Genomic DNA, 24,512 nt, shown 5'->3' on the forward strand with positions numbered 1-24,512 from the left:
TTTCCGTGTATATGTACAGTCTTATCTGAGAGAAAAAAAAAATGTTTCGTCGTTATGCAAGCAACTCTTTCCCTTTGTCGGTAAGATAAAAGCAAGATTTCCCACAACGGAATTGTTTCACTTTATTACATATTCGTATATATATTTATATGCACGCTGCTAATAGAATACCGCGAATGATTGTTCGCTTCGATCACTTTTGGCAGATAATGGCGAGAATGAAAGCGAACATATATAATGGTGCCGCGCAGCGAGGTTCTCCGAAGCGATTCTTTTCAGTCCGCGTAAGTGACAAAAGTCGACGAGGATTTTTTACGACACCGTTTTACCATACAAAGAAGCATAATGGAGTTTATTTTCACCAAAAAGTAACGACGAAGATGACGATGATAAGATGAAATGTATCTGCCTGGATTTGGTTCTTCTTCTTCTTCTCCTCCTCCTCCTCCTCCTCCTCCTCCTCCTCTTCCTCCCCCCTCTTCCCTCCCCCCCTCTCTCTCTCTCTCTCTCTTGATTCAGAAAGATTAGATTCCTTTGCATAATATCTGCAGTATGCGTCTTTTATTATAGTTTTTCTCTACAGACATATAAGACTTACAATTTAACACCGGTTTTGGACGGCCAAATTAGGTTTTTCTCTTGGTAAAATATTCTTTCTCAACTGGTTTGACATTGCCTTCCATAAATTTTTTTATATTTCTGGCTGGATATTGTACCTGGGTCCTTCGGCACACAAAGTAGACGCACAACCTTCTACGTCACAATCGCTATTACTATAGCTATACTTACACGATAATTTCTTTAAAAACACTAAAATCACCGTAATTTTTTAGATGAAAAATTTTTAATATATTTAGTATCATGTGTTAGTTATTTTTTTTGTTAATAACTTTTTAATACACAATAAGCGGTAAATAAAATTTTTCGAATGTTTCTCAAAGGCATAATCTTAATAACAGATGTCAAAATCAAGGTCATCCATCATGATGAATGTTCTCCCTTTTCAGTATATTTACTATATTTATTATATACGTGCATGTTTATAGATCTATAATAAGAAAAAACAAATGTATTGAAAGAAAAGGATCCAATATAATAATTAAGGAATACAATATCATAGTTACATTTCATTCATGAAAGGTTATCGAGAGGATATATAATTGTATAAATTAATTATCATAATTGAAATTCTCTCAATTTCAGTCAAGCTCATGATATATATTATGTTATATAATATTCGCTTCTTATAACATTTAGCGGTAAAATTGAAAGCTACTTTATCTAGCGCGCACATATTTTTTCCTGCTACATGCTGATTATAGATAACTAAGACACGTGTGTAAGAGAGCGCTGAGTACCTTATTACCACATTCATGCGTATATTTTACAGCAATGTCGTAAGATAATTTTCTGGTGACATTAATAGATAATCGAAAGGATGGAAAAGTGATCGTACAAGGGCATTAGCCTTGCAAGGACGATAGTAGTTATTTACTACCGTATTTTCGTCCCTATCCGCTCAAACTATTAATTATTGTTATACACGTAATAATTTTGAAAACTCTAATAAAATATAATAAAGCTGACATGAAAACATCTAAAATATAACTATAATGGGAGAATTTTGTTTTAGAAATTATTTAAAAATTTTTATTTATTTTTCACTTAAAAAAAAATAATCAGTTCTTTAAAGGACAAAAGAAATTTTTAAACGAACACCCCATATATAATCGATGAATAAATCAATCTCCACGACGGTGCGTGTTATCGCAAATTTTTAATACGTGCATATATAGAAGTGCTTATAATCTGTTATCAGGCGGCCGCGGGCTTATCAACGTAACAGAAATACAATATATCGATTCAGTTTAGTACTGTTGGACAACTTGTATATCGCATTCGCATTTTTCGCACATTTATAATTGTGCGTGTTGCGTGTTTTTCTTTCTTTTAGTGCGAAATTTTACGTAATTTATCGACTTACATGGTGCGTCTGTTGTTTTTCTGAAATTAGACCACGGTGCGTGTGAAGTCCCCGACTTTACTTTCCATTCAACGATGAGATTACCGCCTAGTTTCTCTATACAGTGTACGTGAATCGCCTTTAAGTGATTCCAACAAGATGGTTTTCTGTCGTGAGGAAAAACACGCTTTCATCTCTCGACCTCGACATGAGGAATCACCTTTCGTTCGCAGAAAAATTTAACTCTCTCCTTCTTTTTGCACTAATTTATTAAGAGAATATTTGATTGATAGACTATTTATGCGCACGATATAAAGATTTACGTGAAATTATATTACGACAAATTACTCAATGAGTAATCATGATACTTCATAACTTGAGATAATATGCGCTTGATTAAAAAAAATAAAAATAAGTAATATTAAAATCTATGAAATTCGATATCAACTAATCTGTATAAAATGTGAATTTTGCTTATTTTTATATTGTATACGGAAAAATTTTATATTAAAAATTACTATGGTATATAATAACTGTGGATCATTAGGAACATTCCAAATTAAAATGCTATGTAAAACTGTCGTAATTTACGTAAAAATTACGTCAATTACGTCAGTTTTTATAGTTTTACATAGCATTTTAACTTGGAATGTTCCTAATGGTCCACAATTATTATATACCATAGTAATTTTTAATATAAAATTTTCTCCGTGTATGTTTGATAAAATGCGTAAAATATTTTATTTATCTAAGATAATATTATCATTTAATAATATTTGAAACATTAAGGATGTTTAGCACCTACAATCGGAGCAAAAAGTAGTTGAAATTGACGAATATATACTTTTCTCATATATCTTAATATATGATTATTATAAAGATTGCATAAAATCTTATTATTTATTCATAGCTAGAGTGTAGAAATGTATTTTCCAACTTTTGTTGCTTTTTTTCGGAGAATTTTCGTGTTTCTTAAATTATAATGAGAAATTTTTATCATTGACGGTATCTCGATTTCAACATTACAGCACAAAATTTGAATTATAAAAATAAAAGAATTTATTCGTACAGAGTAATTTAAAATGTCAGAATAAAAATTAATTAGTGAATAATGACAAAATATAGAAGATTTTTAACTATTTCTTTGATAAATTTAATAATTTGTCATTTCTCCGAGAAGAAAGAAATGTGGCAACATGGTAATTTTTCATAAGTTGGTTAAATTGCAAATTGACATATAAGGCCTAGTCGCTTCTCGCTTACACGTTTGTATATAGATAGAGGCTTCTTCAGATGAAAAGATAGGTTATTTAAAATGTCAAAAGAAGGCTCAGCTGAATGCTATGTTGCCACGTTTTCACAATAAATAATATGTCATCTCGGATAATAGGACGAAATTGAGAAAATTATATTCAATATCCTTTGAACTAGTCAGTACTTGACTAAAATTATGTAATCAAATATTTCCTCTATATTTAAACTATACTTTTGCAAATTTTGAATAAATTCCTATTATTATTTCTATCTATTTTAGCTCTTAAATCAACACGATCACAGGTTTTTTATAAGATAGAAAATTTTTTTAATCGTATCAATTTAAGGGCTAAAAAGGACAGAAATAGTTATATTTATACTTATTTATATAAATAATTATATTTATAATTATATTAATACTTTTACTTATAATTAAATCCACAAAATCATTATATTTATAATAATATCGACGGATAAATTCATTGCAAATTAAAATCCTTATAACTTTTGATTGCTTCAGTGAATCAACTCCAGGTTTTTTTATAAGTCTCTGAACATGTATCAGAACAATCTGTGCAAATTTTATTAAGTTCCTATATTTTTAAAAATACGTACTAAACATCCTTAAATGCTGTAGAGAGCAAAGAATCAAAACAAAATAAAATAGAACAATAATTAAACCAGTATACAATATAATTCAATGAGCTTAGATATACATATAAAGGCTAGTTAGTAACTTAACATTAGAAATAACGTAGGAATAACAAACGTTTCGGGCTCCTGTTTTGAACCTTCTTCAGCGCAAATATGAAACCGTGATAAAAAGTTATAAATATAAAATTACAAAATTACCTTAAAAAACATGAACATGCCTCGACAGAACGCAATAATTTTCAAAAAAGAAGAAAAAACATGCACTATGAGTTTACTGGTGCCAATACGTATAATCCTCCATGGGTGGTAGACCAAGAAGAATGAATAAATATGTTTTTTAGATTAGTGACTTGATTACAATACTGGTTGAATCCTAGAATGGTGTAGATGATTATTTATATATTTATGATTTTTGTGTACTATTGTAAACCAAGTCACCAAACTGTACAATTAATTATTATTTGATGTCAACAAAATTATCGATTAAAAATTGTGTTTTGAAATTATTTATCAAATAAGAAAACTAATCTAAAATTCATAACCTACATATTTTTTTTTAACATTCAATAATATTGCTGTTACTATCAATAGAACATTCAGCAATACATATGTCCTAAGGAATATAGTCATGAAAGGTATATAATCATTGTCACATCCTTAATCAAATCATATACGTTCCCGCGAATAAGCCATTCCGGTATGTAGTATTACATGGAATTATTTATTTATTTATTTTATTATTTTAGTAGATCAATAGGTATCTTCCTTTTGAGTCTTCTCACTATTCTTCTTTCTCACATAAGGTTAACAGCAAATTTATCAGGATGCTCTTCTAGTCTATTTCAGGCAGTATTCTTTGATTGTTTCTTTAATAGTTATATTATATGATATATTTAGATCTTGATAAAGTGTGTTATTAATGACATATCAATAGGCATTAGTAATTATCCTAAGGATTTTTGATTGGTATTTTTGCAATATTTCGATGTTGAAGCTGTACCCCAAAGTTGTATGCCCAAATGAGTTTCAGTACGATTTTTTATAATAGAACTTTATTCTTGAGTGGCAGCTGTGAACTTCTGCCAATTAGCAAGTACATTTTACTCAATTTGAGTCTTAATTGTTTACATTTACTGAATATATGTTTCTTCCAGTTAAGTTGTCTATCGGAATACATGCCGAGATACTTGGCATCATTGGCTGGTGGAATCTGAATCCTATTTAGATAGACCGCAGGGCAAGTTTCGGTGCGTAGTAAATGTTTCTTGTGTTGACTTGGTTTTCTTGGGTTTGATCCGCCAGAATTTTAACCAATTTTGGGTAATGTTTAGATTACTTTGAAAGTATCTAGATGCTGTCGTAAGATCATTGTGTATTGTAAGTAATGCCGCATCATCTGCAAAAGTAGCAGTAGTAACGTTCGTGCTTACTGGTAAGTCTGCAGTGTACAACCAGTATAAGATCGGACCAAGGACAGTTCCTGATTGAATTTCATGTATATTTGTTATAGCTCCCTGCTACTTTATGTGTCTTCTGTTGAGATAGCTTTTAAGTATTACATGGAACTTTTCTGATAAGCTTTGCTGGATTTTATACAAAAGCTCATCATGCCATACTTTATCAAATGCCTGCGATATATCAAGAAATGCTGTGGAGCAATATATCTTTAATTCCAGGGCGAATACAATTTTGTTTGTAATTCTGTGCATTTCTCAATTGTAGTATGTTTACTGCGAAAATCAAATTGATAATTGAGTAATAGCTGTCTTTCTTTTATGATGGGGCATTAGTTTCAGTAGTAATAATTTCTCGAATAGTTTTGATACGATGGGTAATAAGCTAATAATAAGTCTGTATGACTTAACGTCAACCTACATATAAATGAAAAAAAAAGTTTACTCTTTATTGATATGTAAATATATACGTCATCTTTTATTCTTTGTTACTCGGAAGATATATATGTACAAAAGGATGAATTTTTCTTCAATTATAGAATATCAAAATATTAAATACGAAAATGATAAGTGCACGAAACGCACAGTATTTACTCAATCGCGGAGCGAGTAAAAGAAACATTTAGCTTTGAAGTATTTTCAAGTATTCGTAAATTTCACCACGAAATTTCAAAGAATAACGTATGCCAGCGCTACCGAGAAGTCGCGAGGGAGAACCGTGTTTAGAAAAAAATTACAGCTCCGGTGACGTTTCGCCGGAAATTCGTTCGTAAAAATACCCGCGAGTTTTTTTGACTCGCACCTTCCGTGCGCTGAACAATTAAAAGCGCGCGGGATGAGACGACGGACAAGAAACTGCGGGAGAATGCGTTGCTGTCGTCAGACCAGAAATCCGGGATACGAAATTAGCTCGCAGATACGTTGTGAAAATCGTATTTAAGGGACGTTTATATATTTTTTCACGATTTGAAGTACGAATGCACGTTTACCAAAAAATGTGCACCCTCATTCATATACATATATTATAATAATTTTGCTAGTTATGTGAATAAAAATGTTAAAAAAAAATTAATAGAAAAATATCTGCGATATCGGATTTAATTCTATTCCATACGTAAAAATATAATAAGATCGTTCGCAATAGTTTTGAATAATTCATTAAGAAAGACCGTTGAACACGTAGTCGCGCAATTAAACAAGTTAATTATACGAAGACTACTGTACATGAGGTATAGAAAGTATCGAAAAACTTCATGGGAGATGGAAAGATTTTCGCAACTCTAATTAATTTCTTCATATATTTATATCGCTATTGCAAATCCTATGTGTTGCAAAAGAGTGATTTCGCGGCACTAAATTAAATGTTAACTGCTGCATCTCGCAATATCCACTATACTAACGAAATTTTTATTATAAGAAGATCTTTGTACAATTTAAGAAACGCGGATGAGACGACCAATTAGATCGAGACATACGTTACGTGTGATTCTCAAGAGGCGGACGGTTAATAAAATTACGTAATATTCCGAGAAATCAGACTGATTGCGCAATACTTATATGTAATTAGAACGTGCAACCAATTGTCTCGACTTTCTCTCAAAAAATGTATCACCATTTTCTTCCTCTTTATACATTTTTGCAATAGTGCACACGTGAATATTTTTATATGCATCACTGTATCATGTGACATTTACATGACTAATTTACGGTTATATATATGATATGTTTACAATTTCAGGATTATAGGAATGCAGATCTACGAGCGCGTCTGACAATCAGCTGGAATTATGGCGCTGACCGTCGTTCCCTCGACCCGCGTTTTTAATGGAAACGGTGAGTCACTTTTAATAAAAGTGTACGTATCTATAATAGGAAATCGTTGTACAGTCGAATCGTGAAAAAGCGAACGATTTATTATTGGAACAATGTAATTTTCCAGTGAAAATAACAGAGTCACGATAAAATAAAAAATAAAATTATTAAAAAGCAAAATTTTTATTAAAATTAAATTTTTTAGTGTATACATTTTTTTATCATAAGTATACTGCTCCATTGAATAAATATAGTAAGAAAATTTATAATTATTAAAATAATTATTTGTTTTATGCTATATTTTACTACTGTCATTTTATATACATAAATTATTTTAACTGATTGTAACCGTGTGTGCAAATAGAGATACTTGACACACGTATAGAATATATATCAGACATTGACTGTGATGCATCGAAATAGAGTTCATTAAGTCATTATTATATATATATCATCATACGAGCGGGTGGTTTAATTCGTAAATGAAATCTCCATACTTATCCGGTTAACGAACTTTCTGAGATTATTATTACCGTGTCTCTCTGGATAGCCGCCAATGGTTACAACATATTTTGGTTTACATTTCACCGCGGCCGTCAACCTCGAACAAACATACGTTCAACTAGGATGAACAATGCCTGATTGATTTGCTTCTAACAATAGATAGGCCAAAAATTTCTTTTTTTCACTCATGATCAAACATGCAGACGAAGAATATAATTAATCATATAATTAATTAATTTAATTGTCATTTTTTTTGCTATTCAGAATTCTGAATAATATTATTTACATAATAGTTGATTGTTAATTCAATATAAATATTTTTTGGTATGAAAAATTAATTATTAAATAAAATAACATGATCAACGATAAATTTTCAGCATGCATAATAAATATTTAGTTTAAATGAATTTGTAGTTAAAAATTAATAAATAATTAATTTTAAATTTCAAAGAAATAGATAATGTTTTTTGAATAAACGCAGAAATTAAATCTATGTTATCTTGCGAGATTATAATCTTGATCAATTTGGTCTCAATAGTATAAATAATATATTCTCTCATCTTATCTCAGATAAATATTTACACCTATTACATTGAAGAGTTTACATTGAATTTTCTGAGGTGTGATATTTGTCTTTATAGTGGGAACACAGACATATGTTTCCGGTTCAAAAGGCTCGAAATGTCACTGTTGTCCTTATGGATATCACATCGATCTAGACTTTGTGCGTTATTGCGAGGCCGTCGCGGCCGGAAGTGCTAGCGATAGGCTCAGCACGGAGAGACGCAGGAAACGAGAACGCCGTAGACAATGTCAGTCAATGGAAGTTCTTCTAGGCCTGGTAATTAATCAGTCATATTTACGTTGATTACAGAAAACTCTATTGACGTTAATCAACCAGCGAAATCGCTTATGTATTACTGGTATATAATTTTCCTAATGTTTTCTACATCATGCATGCAAAAATAACATTTAAGATGTCATGTGTTTTTTTATCCAAAGATGCACAAATATGTGCAACATAATTTTTATACAAAATAATGTAGAGTAGTTTAAAAAATATTATATATAGAGATAGCAAGATTTATTTAAAATAAATCTGATATTTTTTTATTTGAAATGTGTGATTAATTATGAATATGACAAATATCCGATATATTTCGTATCGTATTACAATCCTGACAAAAATAAAAATTGCAAAAGACACAAAAATTTTATTATATTTGTATATAAATATATATTTATTATACGTACTTAAATTTTTAATTTTATATTTTTTAGTAGTGAGGAAAAAATACCGTAATCTTAACATTGTGTCGACTTATTTCACATAGTTCGCGTCCAATGTTTAGATTTGGTTACTAAAGTTTATTGACTCTAAACACGCTTGCATTGATGACCATGCTCGACACAAAACAAAGAAACCGTAAAGATCTGACAATGAGATAAATTACTCGACATCGCGCACTGATATAATTCACGTTCAGATGTGGCAAACAAGTACACCTTCATATTACGACGTTAGATTGTTTCTCTCACGTTTCATTTTAGGTGAGTCCAGCACTTGCGGGTATAGAAGCAGAATTAACAAAAATACCACAAGAATGTACGACCGCGAACGACATTACTACTTCAAGATTGGATCATCCGTCGCCATCGAGACAGCGGATAGATTCACGTCCCTCGCCAGTTTTGGACCTCAGCGACGTCGTGGATGATTTTGAGGCGACTCTCAAACGGTCTTCTAGGTCATCAAAAGCTTCTGAACATCGATTCCTCGTGGAGATCGGTAAGATTTCTTTTAATCTCTCGATTAAAGTGAAAAATATGTTTTGATATCATATTATTTAAATTATATAATTCTCTCTCTCTCTCCCCCCCCTCTCCTCCTCTCTCTCTCTCCCCTCTCCCTTTCTCTCTTTCTCTTTCTCTCTCTCTCTCTCTCCCCTCTCTCTCTTTCTTTCTCTGTGTCTAATTCGTACGTCTTGTCAGAGGGGATAGTGACTTCTATATACAGGGTGAGGAAAAAGTATGGAAACTCTGAATTTCGAAAAATGTTTTACAAAAAAAAAAAAAAAAAGAATCTAAGGCAATATCGAGGAAGAATCCGGTCATATAAGACAAGATCTATTCATTTATTTCATATTTTATATTAAAAAAAGTATTATGACAAACTTTAAAATAACTCAGGAAATTCTTAACCAAAAGAAGTTTTATTATAGTATTTTGGAAAGCCCTCAAGGTAAGCTACAAAAATATGCAATTAAGAATAGGGTATTCCATTTAAGAAATTGAAGGTGATCTTTACATGACCTTCAAGAGACTATTCAAGGTTAAATCAATGATACCATCTTATGTCCCTCTTGAAACCGTACAAACTTTTGTTTGAAACATTTTTCTGTAAAACTTATATTTTTCGAGATTTTTCAGGGTTTCCATATTTTTTTCTCACCGTATATATCTGCAGTGTGTGTCTTTTATTAGTTTTTCCGCAGAGATATAAGAGCTACAATTTAATGTCGGTACCAAATTAGAAGGATTTTCTTGGCAAGATACTCTGGTAGTTTGCCATTGTCTTTCAAAAGGTGGCGATTGAGTATATTTGATTGTTTCTGATTGGATTTGAACCCGGGCTTTTCAGTATAAACGATTCTTTGCGTCACATTTGTTATAAATTATATAATTGTTATATAGAAATAATATAAACATTTTTAATTACGGCATTTTCTATATATCAAAATATCGCGTCAGAAATTCGTCAGTTGTCACATTTTTCGTAGAAACTTTTGAACCGATTAGTTATGAGTATTATTTTTTAATATTTTATGATCACTTCAAGTACATATACTATTATATCTAATCTTTTAAGATCACCAACTTTAGAAACAAAGAATTTATCTGAATTACGGTTAAAAGTCAAGTTCCAGCGAGTTTCTCGTGAAAAATACTGAAATTGAATCGTGTGACGAATTAACGATCGCAGCAAAAGAGAACAGGGAGGCAAATAAAAAAAGATCCAATAATTTCACGCACATTGGATTTCCTCGCGCTGAATCCGCTCGCGGCCATCTTGGGATTCTCTATGGCCCAATGACCTGCTATATAGCAAGCAAGGAGAGTAACGACTTTTTCCGTCTTCGAAATAGTTGCTTTGAAATTATTACGGTACTGGAACTTGTTAATTATTTCATTACGACATCGCCTTGTTATGGACACCAATATTATTTTCACGATGTCTTCACGATGCAAACTTATTATCGTGGAAATCGGATTGTTCGAAATTATTATTATAAGAAGACGATGAGTCTCGCATAAGTTAATTTCAATAGAAATTAATTATACCGAGAACCTTCTACACAGGTAATAATTGAATAACCTCTCATCTATCGCGCATCTCCCGGCTATAATTAGTTGCAAAAAAGCTATGTTAATAAGCGGTTCGCTGCATATGATCTTTTCCACACATTATACAGGGTGAGGAAAAAATATGGAAATCCTAAAAAATCTCGAAAAATATAAGTTTTACAGAAAAATATTTCAAACAAAAAGTTATATAATTTCAAGAGAGACATAAGAGGATGTAATTGATTTGACGTTTGCTTGAAGATCACGTGAAACTCATCTTCAATTTCAAATGAAACATCTTATTTTTAATTGCAGATTCGTGTAGCTTACCTTAAGACCTTTCCAAAACATTATAATAAAATTTCTTTTGGTTAAGAATTTCCTGAGCTATTTTAAAGTTTGTCATGATACTTTTTAATATAAAATATTAAATAAATGGAAAAAATGAATAGATCTTGTCTTAGATGACCGGATCCTTTCTCAATATTGATTTAAATTCTTTTTTTGTAAAACTTATATTTTTCGAAATCTTTCAGGGTATCCATATTTTTTCTGAAAGATTTCGAAAAATATAAGTTTTACAAAAAATATATATATATATATTCTTCGTGATGCAAATTAAAGTGAACATATTTATCGTTGAATATTTTCTCCTGGAATTGTAAAAATTATTTTATGGAAATTATGAAAGATATCAATTTCTCTCGACAAAACAAAGGGATGCGAATTGGAATACGTAAGTCTCTTGTTTTTATTTTATTTATAAATTAAACCCATTTATAATTAATAAGCGATTTTTATTATTAGTGCGATAAAGAACACTCTTGCATTGAATGTTATAAATTCATTATTTTATAACTTAAATTTTTTAAAGCATATTTTTTGCCTTTAATTAAGAAGAAATCGCGTCACTATCGAGCTTTTCACGAACTTTTATTTATTTTATTGCGTCTATTTGAAATTAGTACTTCTAGTTATTTTTCTTAAATGCTTTAAAAGAAACAGAGTTTCTCTTGTCTCATAAAGTAAATATACCGTAGCAATTTCTGCGATGGTTCCTAAATTTTTTTAACGCAAGAAAGATAATATAAGAGTCTGAAATACATTTTATGCTTAGTTCAGATTTCATTCATAGTTAGCTACATAATTAATGTAATGTTAATTATTATAACAAAATTTTATTCTATTTTTATCAGATATTTAAAAAATTATTAAAAACAAATATTTTAGATATTTAAATAGCAAAAACGTCATTAGAAATGCAATGAGAAAAATAAAACTTCCTTTGAAGATGAATGTAATAGCAGGAAGTTCACCAATAATTGAGTTAATGTGTTCGCGAATGATTAAGAAATAAGATAATCATTACAATTTTTATTTCGCCATCCGACACACTCTCACTCGCTAATCTCAAGATCAGTAATTACATTCGCATGCATTTTACTCCTTCACCGACTAACAAAATTGTTACCCAGATCCATTGTGTTTCACAAGGTGACAATTGTGTTCATTTCTCACGGCTTCGAGAGAGTTCTTTATCGTGAAAGGAAGAGCTCTCTTCATGTGTCGGCAAGACTAGCTCATTTTTATACTCTCATTTCTCTCGGCTTATCGTGTGACCGGCAGTACATTGCTAACAACAGAAATGTATCAGAAAACGGAAATGACCTGTATCATTTTTTGCTAATCAAATCTTAATTAGCATTATATGTTATTACAATGTCGCATAGTGTAAAGTGTAAAAAGAGACTAGATAAATTGCTTCATATTAATATTAGTATTTTTAAACTTGCAGATTAATTTATTAATTTTTTAACTTCTATGTAGCCCAAAATTTTTAACTTATCAAAGAGAGATTAAAATTAGCTTCAAATATTTTTCTTGTTTACATTTTTTTGGTATTTAAAACCATATAAATGATAATCTCACGTTAATGTTACATTAATGCAAAATATGCTCTTAAAGTTTTGCCACCTATTTTTGAAATCCTGTATATTTAAAAATAGAAAGAAAATTGTCAATTTATTAAAAAAGATATAAAAAAAAAGATAAATAATAATTTACATATATATGAAAAGCAAGAAGGAGAGATGCATTCCCGCAAGATACATACATGTCATAATGATGTAAAAATATTATGTCAATTCATTTTTTTGTAAATCAGAACAATTTTCTCGACATTGTCCATCAACTAAATAAAAAATGCGGCAATATATGTATATACCTATACTTTTAAGTACGCGTCGCATTCTCGTCGCGGTCTTTTATAACTTTTACGTGCTATTAAATCGCGGTTTAAACATAACCAGACATCGTTTCTCCTTGCGAGCGCACAAAGAAGAATATTATGTAGAGACTCGTGCTGTGAAATGCGACGGGGAAGTCGTCGGTGCGTAGCTGGAACCACCTGCTTCCGGTCGTTGTACTGACGGTTGTACCTGCGTTTTCCACGCTACCCTGCGATTGCATTGCCGTTATATCGTCGTGTTGATGTACGACACCCTCTGGTTGCGACTTTGTTGATGCAAATACGTAACGTTGCATTAATCGATGATATAAATGATTTGTAAAAAAAAAATTTATTTCTCCTCGGATCTTTATGATAATATTTATAAAGGCAAATAATAATAAAAGAGAGAGAGAGAAAAATATTTTTTATTATAATTTATATATTAACAATTGCACATAATTATATATAATTTATAATAATATAATGAAACACAAATATATTAACAAATTTATTATAATTTAACAAATGCTTTTATTTAAAATATTTTAGTTTGAAATATAAAATTTTAAAGAAAATGTAAATATATATATATATAAATGTTTTTATATAGAGGAAAGTTATATGTTGGTGGTTTAAAAAGTTTTCGACATGACCAAGAAAACATGACTTTTCCGAACAAAATAAAATTTATTTTTCAACGTAATCTTTTAACTCAATGTATTCACTTCAACATTTTGCTAGACCTTTCATATCTTCAGTAAAAAAACTTTTATCCAAACTAGAAAAATAGTCATTCACAGCACTTTGCACTTTATTCGATGAACATTTCTTTCCGAGTCATTTTTCAAATTCGAAAACAAGAAGTTGCATAGAGTCAAATCCTCCCTATATACATATAAAAACATTTAATTGACATAAGTTTTTTTACTGAAGGTATGAAAGGTCTAGAAAACATTGGAGTAAAAATATCAAGTTAAAAAGAGATTACGTTGAAATAAATTTTATTTTGGCCCGAAAAGTCGTGTTTTATTGGTCAGGTTGAAAACTTTTCAAACCCACGTATACATATATCATTTTATATTTCCATATATATTTAAATATATTTTTATAAAATTTCTTTATACAAAATGACAATTTTATATATATGTGGAAATTTTATATACATATATAATATATATATTTTATATAATATATATATTGTTAAACTTGACAGTTAAAAGTTAAGGGACCTACCTGGTTTGGGGAATAAAAAAAATCGATTCTTTTTTACATTTTCTTAAATAACAACTATTCAAAAATATTTTCTAAAACTTTAAATGGGATTCCTTGAAAATTTTTGAAATGTACCTAGATTCGATTATATATTGGAATATAAAGGTTGAAAATATGTTGACAGATTGTTTTAAAATTCTTAGCCAGCCCTCTGTTCTTGGGGATACCGATTAGTATAAGTTAGTGTACAGGTTTACAGCGGTAGTGCAACGATCACTTTAAACGCGTTTCTCTCAAAACGTGATTTTTTTCTTTTGCTCATAATGTAGAGAGAAAATGGCTTATGTAATTATTTGAGTTTTTAACATATTAATTATAATTATTTATTTTTTGTATATACTAAACTTAAGAAAGTAATAAATTGAAAAATAATATATTTTTTGACAAATTTAATTGGAGAAAAATAGTACAAAAATGAATTTATTTTTTGATAATGGTATCATTTTACTAATACGCAATTTTATATAATTTTATTAGATTTAGTGTATGCGTTTAATATTATTAATCACAAATCTATTTTTTTTGTATCGGATGACTTATTTTGGCTTTGCAGTATATCAGCAATTTGACAAGGTCAATATGAACATGTCTGTTGTCCACGCAGATGTCTCAACTATGTCACATTGATTTTATAAAAATTCATAAATGTTGTTTAAAGTATGAATAAAATGTATGTGCAAACATAAAATTGTTAAGAGTAATCGTTTGTCTAACAAAAATTGTTGTTTTTTATCGCTTCAAACCAGGTCGTCCCTTTAAACTATTGAACTTTTGACTATTATACTCTTATAATTTTTAGCACAAAATATTGTGAGGAATTGATTTAAATTTATTTTAAAAAATTAATAAGTTGGTTTCATTTAAAAAACAATATTGACTTCTATATTAACCTTGATACGTTTACTGAAGGTCAAATCAATGGCCATTTTACATATCTTCAAACCAAACAACTGTTGTCTGAAACATTTTTCTACAATTAAAAATAAAAAAGTTTTTGAAGGGATAATAAATTAAAATGACATTCTGTATAACGTATGTCGCATATGTCACATTACTAATGTTTACCCTAGTCATTTTCGTTAAATTTTAAAAATGTTAGCAAAACAATTTACGATTAAAAGATACGACGTATTTATAATTTATATGTCGTATTAAAATGCAATAGAATTTTTATAGCGAAATTTCAAAATAATTTCCGACCACTATCGTTTGAAATAATATGTTAAGTATATAGATGTGTATTTTGAGTTCGTATGTGTTATCATGATAATATATGTGTCTTTAAGTGTCTCACAATTAGCGAATATCATAAACAGAATCGAAAGACGCTGAAATTTTAATTCGCTGCTTTCAAAATAATCGCGGTTGCTTGCAACAATTCTTATGGAGTTTTAATGCAATTAAACTACGTAATTCTCGCGTATATCGTGTTATTCTGGGTTAACTAATCGCGTGCGACTTCACCTTTCCTGTTCTTAGCCATTTCGGTGCAACCTTGCCCGGGCAAGATGGTCACATATGGTTGTCCGCACCTGTCGAGCTAAACACGCGCACAACTATTTCCATGCACATCGGGAACGAACGAAAATAAGATCGCAAAACCGTTGAAGCAGTGACATAAATCCGACGACTGCGTAATCGCGGAAAAGACGTTGCGTAGTATAAATAAGTACAGACTTTTTTCGCCAATGTTATATGTCATAACGTAAATCGTGAACAATTATCATATATCACGTTTAGAATTGGATTAATTGTGTAAGTATGCATATTTATATATGTCACGATAATTGCGATAAATAGTCTAATTAATTATCGGTGAATGGCGATTTATACTTGGATATTCGCCGATTTTCCGTTATATATAACCGCTATTTAATCAAAATAGTTGCACATTTACCTACATGTATATACTTAACATATCAGCTGATATTTAACAAATATGAATAATGAAGTCATTGTTATATGTTTGCAACAAGAGATACTATTAATTTTGTTAACACGCATAATCGTAATATATACATATATATATATATATATATATATATATATATATATTGGATAAAATGTTATATTTTTAAAATACGTTATGTGTGTGTTAACAAAATAAATACTACCTTCTGTTGCAATCTCATATCTACATCTTTATAATATTAGCGTCTTTATTAAAGAAACAGCGTATCAATTAATTTTTACCGCTAGTTGAATATCTATTATTGCATAATATTGCAAAAAAGCAATATTAATGACTATACGCATATGCAAAAGATATACGGATATGACAATCTCTCGGATGGATGATTAAATTCCTATAGATCATTAACTATTACTTTTCTTACTTCCTCTTTGCCGAAACTTTCTTTCATGCGTAACAAACACAATTAATTCTTATTCATTATCGTGAAATACAAAAGCGCAAAATTTTTCAGTCAAGATAATTTAACCATAAATTATTAAAAGACTTGTAAAATTATACAACAATACAAATATCTATACAGTGTGATTAATTATAAGATTGAGGCAAAATTTAGAGGCATATTTCTCTATTAATTAAAATCGATGTCATCGAAAATTTAATCAGTAATTATATTTTTTTCTTCTGTATATTTAAAACTAAAAAAAATTAAAAATTCGCCCCGATATTTTTTCTCGTCTACATCTATCAAGGGGGATAAAGAGAAGTTTAGAATGCTCAAAAATGAGAATCTAAATATGTGCCTTGTGCACTAAGTAAAGAAAATTTCGCGACAAACATCTTGCGTATGGGCTCTCATTGCCGAATATATTATTATCGTGTTTGTAAAAAAATTAATCTAGATCAAAAATTTAATTTTCCTTAAATTATTTGATTGTAGCATGAAATTGATTTAAAAATAGTTAATTGATTGTTATTTTGATCAAGATTGATTTCTTAAAGAATCATTTAATACCTCATCACGGGTAGCGTGAAATATCTTTCGTTCTTCTCGCGAGCGAACAAGGGCCCGGATGCCGCGTAAGATAAAAGCAGTGTTTTTTCCCGTAATTAGCAAATCGGTGGAGCATCGAACGAAGAAAAGGCTGGTGCGAAAAATAAGAGAGAGACTCTCTTCCCCTCCTCCATCTCGTTCACCTTTAACGCGAACGGTCGGAGCATTCGTTGTGCCTCGGCGGTATCACCAGCAGTCAAACACAAACTGTCGAGTTTGTTGCCGCTCGTGGACGGGATCGGAGGTTTTAAATACGTTACGCGCGTATCTTTTGTCTGGATTCTATTTTTAAGTTTTTTCTTCTTCATAAGAAACTGTGATACCTAATCATCTCTTATTTTTTGTACTTACTCTTTCTTATAATCATTTTCACCTGTTGATGACCAGCCAGATTAGACCCAACCTCCTTGTCGGGTCAGCGTAGGCCAATTAATACGTAAAAAAAGAAAAACAAAAGAAACTGTCTGAGCTCGCCAAAATATAAAAATTAGAATAGATGAATCAGAAATAAATTCTGTACTAACTTCGCGATTATATGTGTCCTATAATAAACTTCAATCCTCTTCAATCGGCCTTGTCATCGCGGGAAATCGAAATTGCGAGATGTCGATGATCGCGAGAGTCGAAATGTTGCGGAAGGAATTAATTATATTTCTCCTTCAAAAAAAAAATAATCAGACAATTAATTGTAATAAATCTGCATATACATTGGAAAGGCATTAAACCATAAAAAGACAAAATAATAATTTGTTAATTTAAATTTATTTACTCGTGTTATCAACCGATGGTTCGATATAAAAAAATTAATCTAACGTAAAATCCAGTGCGCAAGTATGCCACAATGTAAAATTATTGAATGGATAACATAAGGTGCAATAGTAATTGGCAACCTTCACTGCACGCGTGCAAATATGAAAATGAGCTAACGCGAACGCTTCAATATAAAAGTAATAATCCCTTGTGGAAAAGAAGCTTGAGTGAATATAATCGATTCACAGAATAGTTAAAAATCAATAAACGGTGAAAATGGGGATAAAGAAGTTCATCATGAAGAGGATTCCCTTCTGCAAGATCAAAGCGAAGCGGAAATATCGTGAGTTTATTTTTAAAAATATATAAAAAATCTATCTAAATATATACATATAATTTTAAATATATATATATATTTTTTGTTCTTGCGAAAAAAAAATGTTTTTCCAAATTTCTCTGCCAATGTGTTCAAAATGTTTCGAAACATTGAGAAATCACATTTTTTAAATTAAAAATTTTTTTTTAATTATAGGAGGTTATGTTTTCGCGAAAAAAGATGTTTTTCCAGATTTCCCTACCAATGTGTTCAAAATGTTTTCAAACATTGAGAAATCACATTTTTTAAATTAAAAAAATTTTTTTTTAATTGTAGAAGGTTATGTTTTCGCGAAAAAAAAAATGTTTTTCCAAATTTCTCTGCCATTTAAAAATTTTTTTCGCGAAAACATAACCTCCTATAATTAAAAAAAAAATTTTTTATTTAAAAAATGTGATTTCTCAATGTTTCGAAACATTTTGAACACATTGGCAGAGAAATCTGGAAAAACATTTTTTTCGCGAAAACATAACCTTCTATAATTAAAAAAAATTTTTTTTTTAAATTTTTAAATTAAAAAAAACCACATAGCAACCATCCCAGAATAATTTGCAACATTTTGGTACCAATTTCGTGGGAATCGGTTCACAAATGTGGAAGCAGTTCGTGGTCAGACAGACGGACGATACTTATATATATATATTTTTCGTTCTTGTGAAATTTTACGTTTTTATTTTTACAATATTTATTCGTCAATCTTCAACGTCAACGTTTTTCGTCCGTTAATTTTCGAAAAAGATGAAAGAACAGTGTTCTTGACGATTACGTCACGGTTCTTTCGGCATACATTTTTTATGCAACTCGCAATTGATGCGATTCGCTATTGTTTATCATTTCGATTAGCGTCACTAGCGGCGACATAAAGTAATTAATAGATAGCTACTTTATCTAAATCCAAACAAGTTGAGAGAATCCATTATCAAACGAGTGATATCCCCGCGGTTGCTTCGAACGACCTCGTACGGTCCATTTCTCTCTCTTTCTTTCTTTCTTTTTTCTTTATACATTTATATCCGATCACGTTATTACGCGAAGAACGCGCGATGCCTTTTTCCGTATTTGAGTGCATCTGCTTAAAACGTGAACAAGAAAAAAATGGAAGTGCCAGGGACGTAGCGAAATCGAAGTGTTAGTGTTCTGGAATGGAAATTTTTATTTTTCTTACCATTGCGTGACGTTATTGTGACGTCAGAGCTTTATTTGTCAAAATATTCTATGGCTATGAGAGAACAAGTTGTGTCATTTACATATATTGTATTATTCACGTTTATTGTTTTTTTTTATGTGTTCTTTTTTTATATTTGTGACTTCAAATTGGTCAAAATAAAATATTTTTGGATAAAAATAAAGAAAAAATTTTTGGCCATAGATTTTATTTCTTTCGAGAACTTAATTCTTCAAGTCTTTAAATGAACTTTTGTTGATTTACATATTATATATATATATATATAGAAAAATTAACAACGAATATGTAATTCCTCAGTACGTGAAATAGAGACAGATCATCGCTTTATTAACTTCTCTCGTTCATAATGAACTCTCTTCCTCATAATGAATTTATCGCAATCTTGTGATTGACAGACGATTAGCAACATGTTGGTTTCTACGAAACTTTCACAACGCCGAATATCGATATTTAATCTTTTTATTTCGCCTAATTCACATGTTCAGGGTGCATGGCATATGGTTCGAGTATTTTAACATTAATAACAATGTATGAGGTCTCATTGTCAGTAACCTCATAACCTTAATTCTAATGACAATAATTTCTCTGATCAATTTAGAAGTAATTTTTGTTTAATATTGAGCATTATTTATTGCACTTTTTATTTTTATTTTTAATGTTAGACATTTTTGCATGCAACATTAAGTTTCACGAAATGAAAATTTGATTAAAATAAGAATCTGCTTAAGGATATTTTGGCTACGGTATTATAAAAGCAAAAAACTTATCAAAATTTAAAAAAATGTTTCTTACGTTTATAATGTTTGGAACATTAAATAAATAAATCTTACATTACAAAAAATTTAAAGTATCAAAAAATAAAATTAATGTAAAAATTAAATAAATAAAATTATATTTTAATTTAATTCTTAATTAACATCATTTAAGAATTAAAGAAGCAACAATTTTTGATGGTGACCTAACCTCCTGAAATCAATTACAAGAAACAAAAAAATGAAAAACGCACACACATATGTACTTAGGTATATACATATATATATATATATATAATTATATATAATTATTACCGTTTATTATCTTGTATTGTGTGTATGATTGTATATATACATATACGTATACACAAAATAATAAACGATAATGATCATATTTACACAAAATAATAAACGATAATGATCATATAATTTTTAATAAAATAAATAAATAAATAATTTTAATTTTATAATTTTAACTAAGTAAATAAATAATTTTTAAACTAGTAAGTGCATGAATCTAAATCAAGTTTTGCATAAATGTTTATTAGGGTTTTATTAATACGTAAAAATTTTTATTTTGTAAACAATGTTTTTTTTTGTTTAATTTGTCAATAAGTGCTAAAAACGTGATTTTCTATAAAGAATAAATACTAACTTTAAAATTAAATAATTTCCAAACCGATAAGAGAATTGTGCTCAAGTTTCGCAAAAATACTGAGAAGAAATAAATTAATTTACAAAAGTTTCATACTTTTGTCAGTTTTGACATATGACAACTTTAAAATGGATAAAATGGAAAAAAAATTTTGTTAGCATTTTATTTCTTACTTTGAAGCTTGATCTGCTTTTCATTTATAATTTCAAAATTCTATTGTCGTTAAAAAAAATTTATCAGAAGATATATTTTTAAAATAAAGATAACAGCACGATTTGCGTGCTGAAAATTTTACGTAGCGATCGAAATGAGACATGTCACGACTTTGTCGAAAGAATTCACCGCGATATTTGTCGCATTTCTTCATTGTTCTATTCAAGATAACGCTCTGCTGTGTAACGCAGTTGCGCAAGCATTGATGAAAAAGCATCTCAACACAGGTGAATACAGCCTGTTATTGAATATTGCATAAGAATGCATTTATAACATGAAAAAAAGTTTAATTATTTTTCATGTCTATTGCATCATAACAAATAATGCGATAAAAAAGATATTCTTGAAATTTATGAAGATTATAAAAGATATTATTAGTTAATTTAATATTTTTCGAAAAACAATCGGCAAAAATTTTCTATTGACTACTTCCAATAATAAATAAAAAATAAATCTCATTAATCGTAATTTCGATTTTCTAGAGTACATACACTTTGTGCATCATCAGAATTATTTTTAATTAACTTTTTGTTTTTAATTAAAGTTTAACGAAGATCAGGGCAAAATAAATCGATTAAAATTGAATGTTTTAATATCAAACGCAGATTTGTTTCGCCAGCGACATTTTTTGCAAAATATTTGATAATTGGTTTTCGACGATAATTGGTTTTCAAGATAAATAATTTTTATTATGCTAGATGGTATAAATGGGACAGCATCGGTGCAAAATGCGGCCCAGTTGGCAGATTCCGACAACGCCAGCGTGGGAAGCGGTAACTCAAACCTCAGTACTGGTGCGCTTCAGGTACGAAATTCATGTTATTATAAAAAAAATATATATATGGATATATACTACATAATATATAATATACGTTTAAAACTCGAACAATTTAAATTTGTGCAGATGCAAAGTTGTATGTAATAATTTTATTTTTTTCATCGTTTCATTGTAAACATCTGTATATTAACATGAATTGTTTCTATTTCTATTTTTTTCAATTAAAATTCTTAACTATAGATTTTAATTATAATGTTAATAATAATAGAGTTTTTATTTTATTTAGATTTTTATTTTGTTATAAATAAATAAAATATTAATAAGATAAATATAATAATATAAATATATTTAAATATATTCATAATTAAATATATTCTATATTATAAATAAGATATTAAAGATAAATAAATTTAATTAAAATGCGCAATTTTTTATGAAAATTAAAAGTACAGAAATAATAGTAATAATGAACTACTTTTTTTATGTATTACACAGAATATCAGAGAACAAATGGCGATGTCTTTGGAAAGGATGAAAGAGTTGGAGGAACAGGTCAAGGCAATTCCTATGTTGCAGGTGAATTCTCACTAATTTCATCTCTTTTCTTCCCTTCTATACTTTCGTAACGTTTATCGCTCTACACGTAATTTGCACCCATGTAAGCTCTTCCGTTCTTTTCCGCAGAATAACTAGAAGAACACAAGATATATTCTCACTGCTTTATTATATCGCGATTTTCCTGTTATGAAGGTATATCGTTTACAATGAAATTGTTTTCATATATTTTCAAAGAAATTCGTAATTAATAAATATAATAGTATAATTAATTAATATATAATTAATTATACTAATATAATTAATAAAATAATTTTATACTTATATTTATAATTGCACACCGCAATTATTCTAATGAAAGTAGATTGACGTAAAAGGTTCAAACAGGTCCAAAAGTATTCTAAAAAAGATGAATAGTAATCTAAAAAATATTGTTCTTTTAATTAATATTATATAAATTATATTATAGTCCTTTTAATTAAAAAAATATTATTTTTATACTTATTTAATATATATATAAAATATTTTGTTTCTTATTTTATTGCTGGTAAAAGACTAACTTGAGAATATGTTTAAAAATGACATATTAAATATTCTATTTCTGCAATTTATCAAAAAGTAATGTAACATTTCTATATCTTTATTATTCTATGTACAATACTAAGAATCACACTTTCTCACGCTCACCCGTTTTATCTCAGTTTCGATAAAAGCTTACACTCTATTACATTCTATTCAAGTTTATCTAATTCCATGCACGTGCGCAAAATCTCTTCCCTTTTTTCTTGCAGGTACAAGTCTCGGTATTGAAAGAAGAGAAGCGTAATCTCCTGCGACAAGTGGATGAGCTAAGTAAAACAAATTCTCGCAACGACATCCTGCATAGACATCGCAGCCAATCGTTCTCGGAACAGCATGCCACCGCTTTACGAAACTTGAAGAACACGGGAACCATACATACCAGAGACATGGGAACTATGTGTGGCGTGATGATGAGAGACATCGGGGTGTCACATCAGCAGGTAGACGAATGTATATCCGCTCTATAAATTATCAATCCATTTAAAATATATATAAGTTAGAAAATCTAAATCTTTAAAATCGATGCTATAATATTCGAGATATTAAATTGTTTATGTGAGCCACTCTGTATATATATATATATATCTAAACAAAATATAAACTCAGAAAATCTGCACGTTTTACATATTTCTTAAAAGTATTATTTATGTTGATTAACTTTTATGTTAAGGTAAATGATATAAAGCAAATAAAATGAAATAATTAAAATAAAATAAAATAATTAAAATTAAATTAAATTAAATTAAAAATTAAACTTTATTAATGTCGTTAAGATTATGAATAATTTTCGAATTATTTCTTAATCCTTTTTTGAATTTTTTTTGTGTTAGAAAACATATATAATTTCCCGAGTTTTTCTTAGCTGAGAATCTTTCGGCGATCATTGATTTCTGTGTGCCTTGAAGTAAGTTGCAGTCACTTTTCTCTAATTAGAAGTTAGAAGTGAAAATCGAGATTTAAAGGGCGATATGCAGTTTTGCTATACATTGGTCTTGCATGTTGTTTTTTCACGTCGACGCCAAGCGACTTTCGCGCACGCGTGTGCGCGTGTGATGTATGTACAGCATACCTCGTGAAAATATTCATAAAGAGATACTTTGAGATTGAAGAATATAAGAATTATTACCTACGATATGTTTCCCCTATTCAGCACCATGTTGCGTTTCTTCCTGAAATTTCCCAGATATATCATTGGCAATATAATTTACTCG

At 29.3% G+C, this 24,512-nt stretch overlaps 1 protein-coding gene across 9 annotated transcripts in view; it reads left to right on the top strand.

Annotated features, from left to right (window-relative positions):
* The window catches only part of LOC140675821 (uncharacterized), a 57,148-nt gene that overhangs the window by 26,546 nt on the left and 6,090 nt on the right, over positions 1-24,512 (top strand). For 3 of the 9 annotated variants that reach the window (XM_072910418.1, XM_072910413.1, XM_072910415.1), the window contains exons 2-7: positions 7,064-7,158; positions 8,283-8,482; positions 9,193-9,430; positions 22,085-22,191; positions 22,660-22,740; positions 23,511-23,741. In XM_072910418.1, the coding sequence (XP_072766519.1) occupies positions 7,113-7,158; positions 8,283-8,482; positions 9,193-9,430; positions 22,085-22,191; positions 22,660-22,740; positions 23,511-23,741 (903 nt within the window). In that variant the 5' untranslated portion in view covers positions 7,064-7,112. Of the gene's footprint in view, positions 1-1,173; positions 2,090-3,543; positions 5,119-7,063; positions 7,159-8,282; positions 8,483-9,192; positions 9,431-17,595; positions 18,548-19,294; positions 19,709-22,084; positions 22,192-22,659; positions 22,741-23,510; positions 23,742-24,512 lie in introns of those variants that run through there. The other 6 variants (XM_072910417.1, XM_072910414.1, XM_072910419.1 and 3 more) reach the window with 6 other exon arrangements.

The sequence above is a fragment of the Anoplolepis gracilipes genome, unplaced genomic scaffold, assembly GCF_047496725.1.
Source record: "Anoplolepis gracilipes unplaced genomic scaffold, ASM4749672v1 Contig21, whole genome shotgun sequence".
NCBI classification, from domain to species: Eukaryota; Metazoa; Arthropoda; class Insecta; order Hymenoptera; family Formicidae; genus Anoplolepis; species Anoplolepis gracilipes.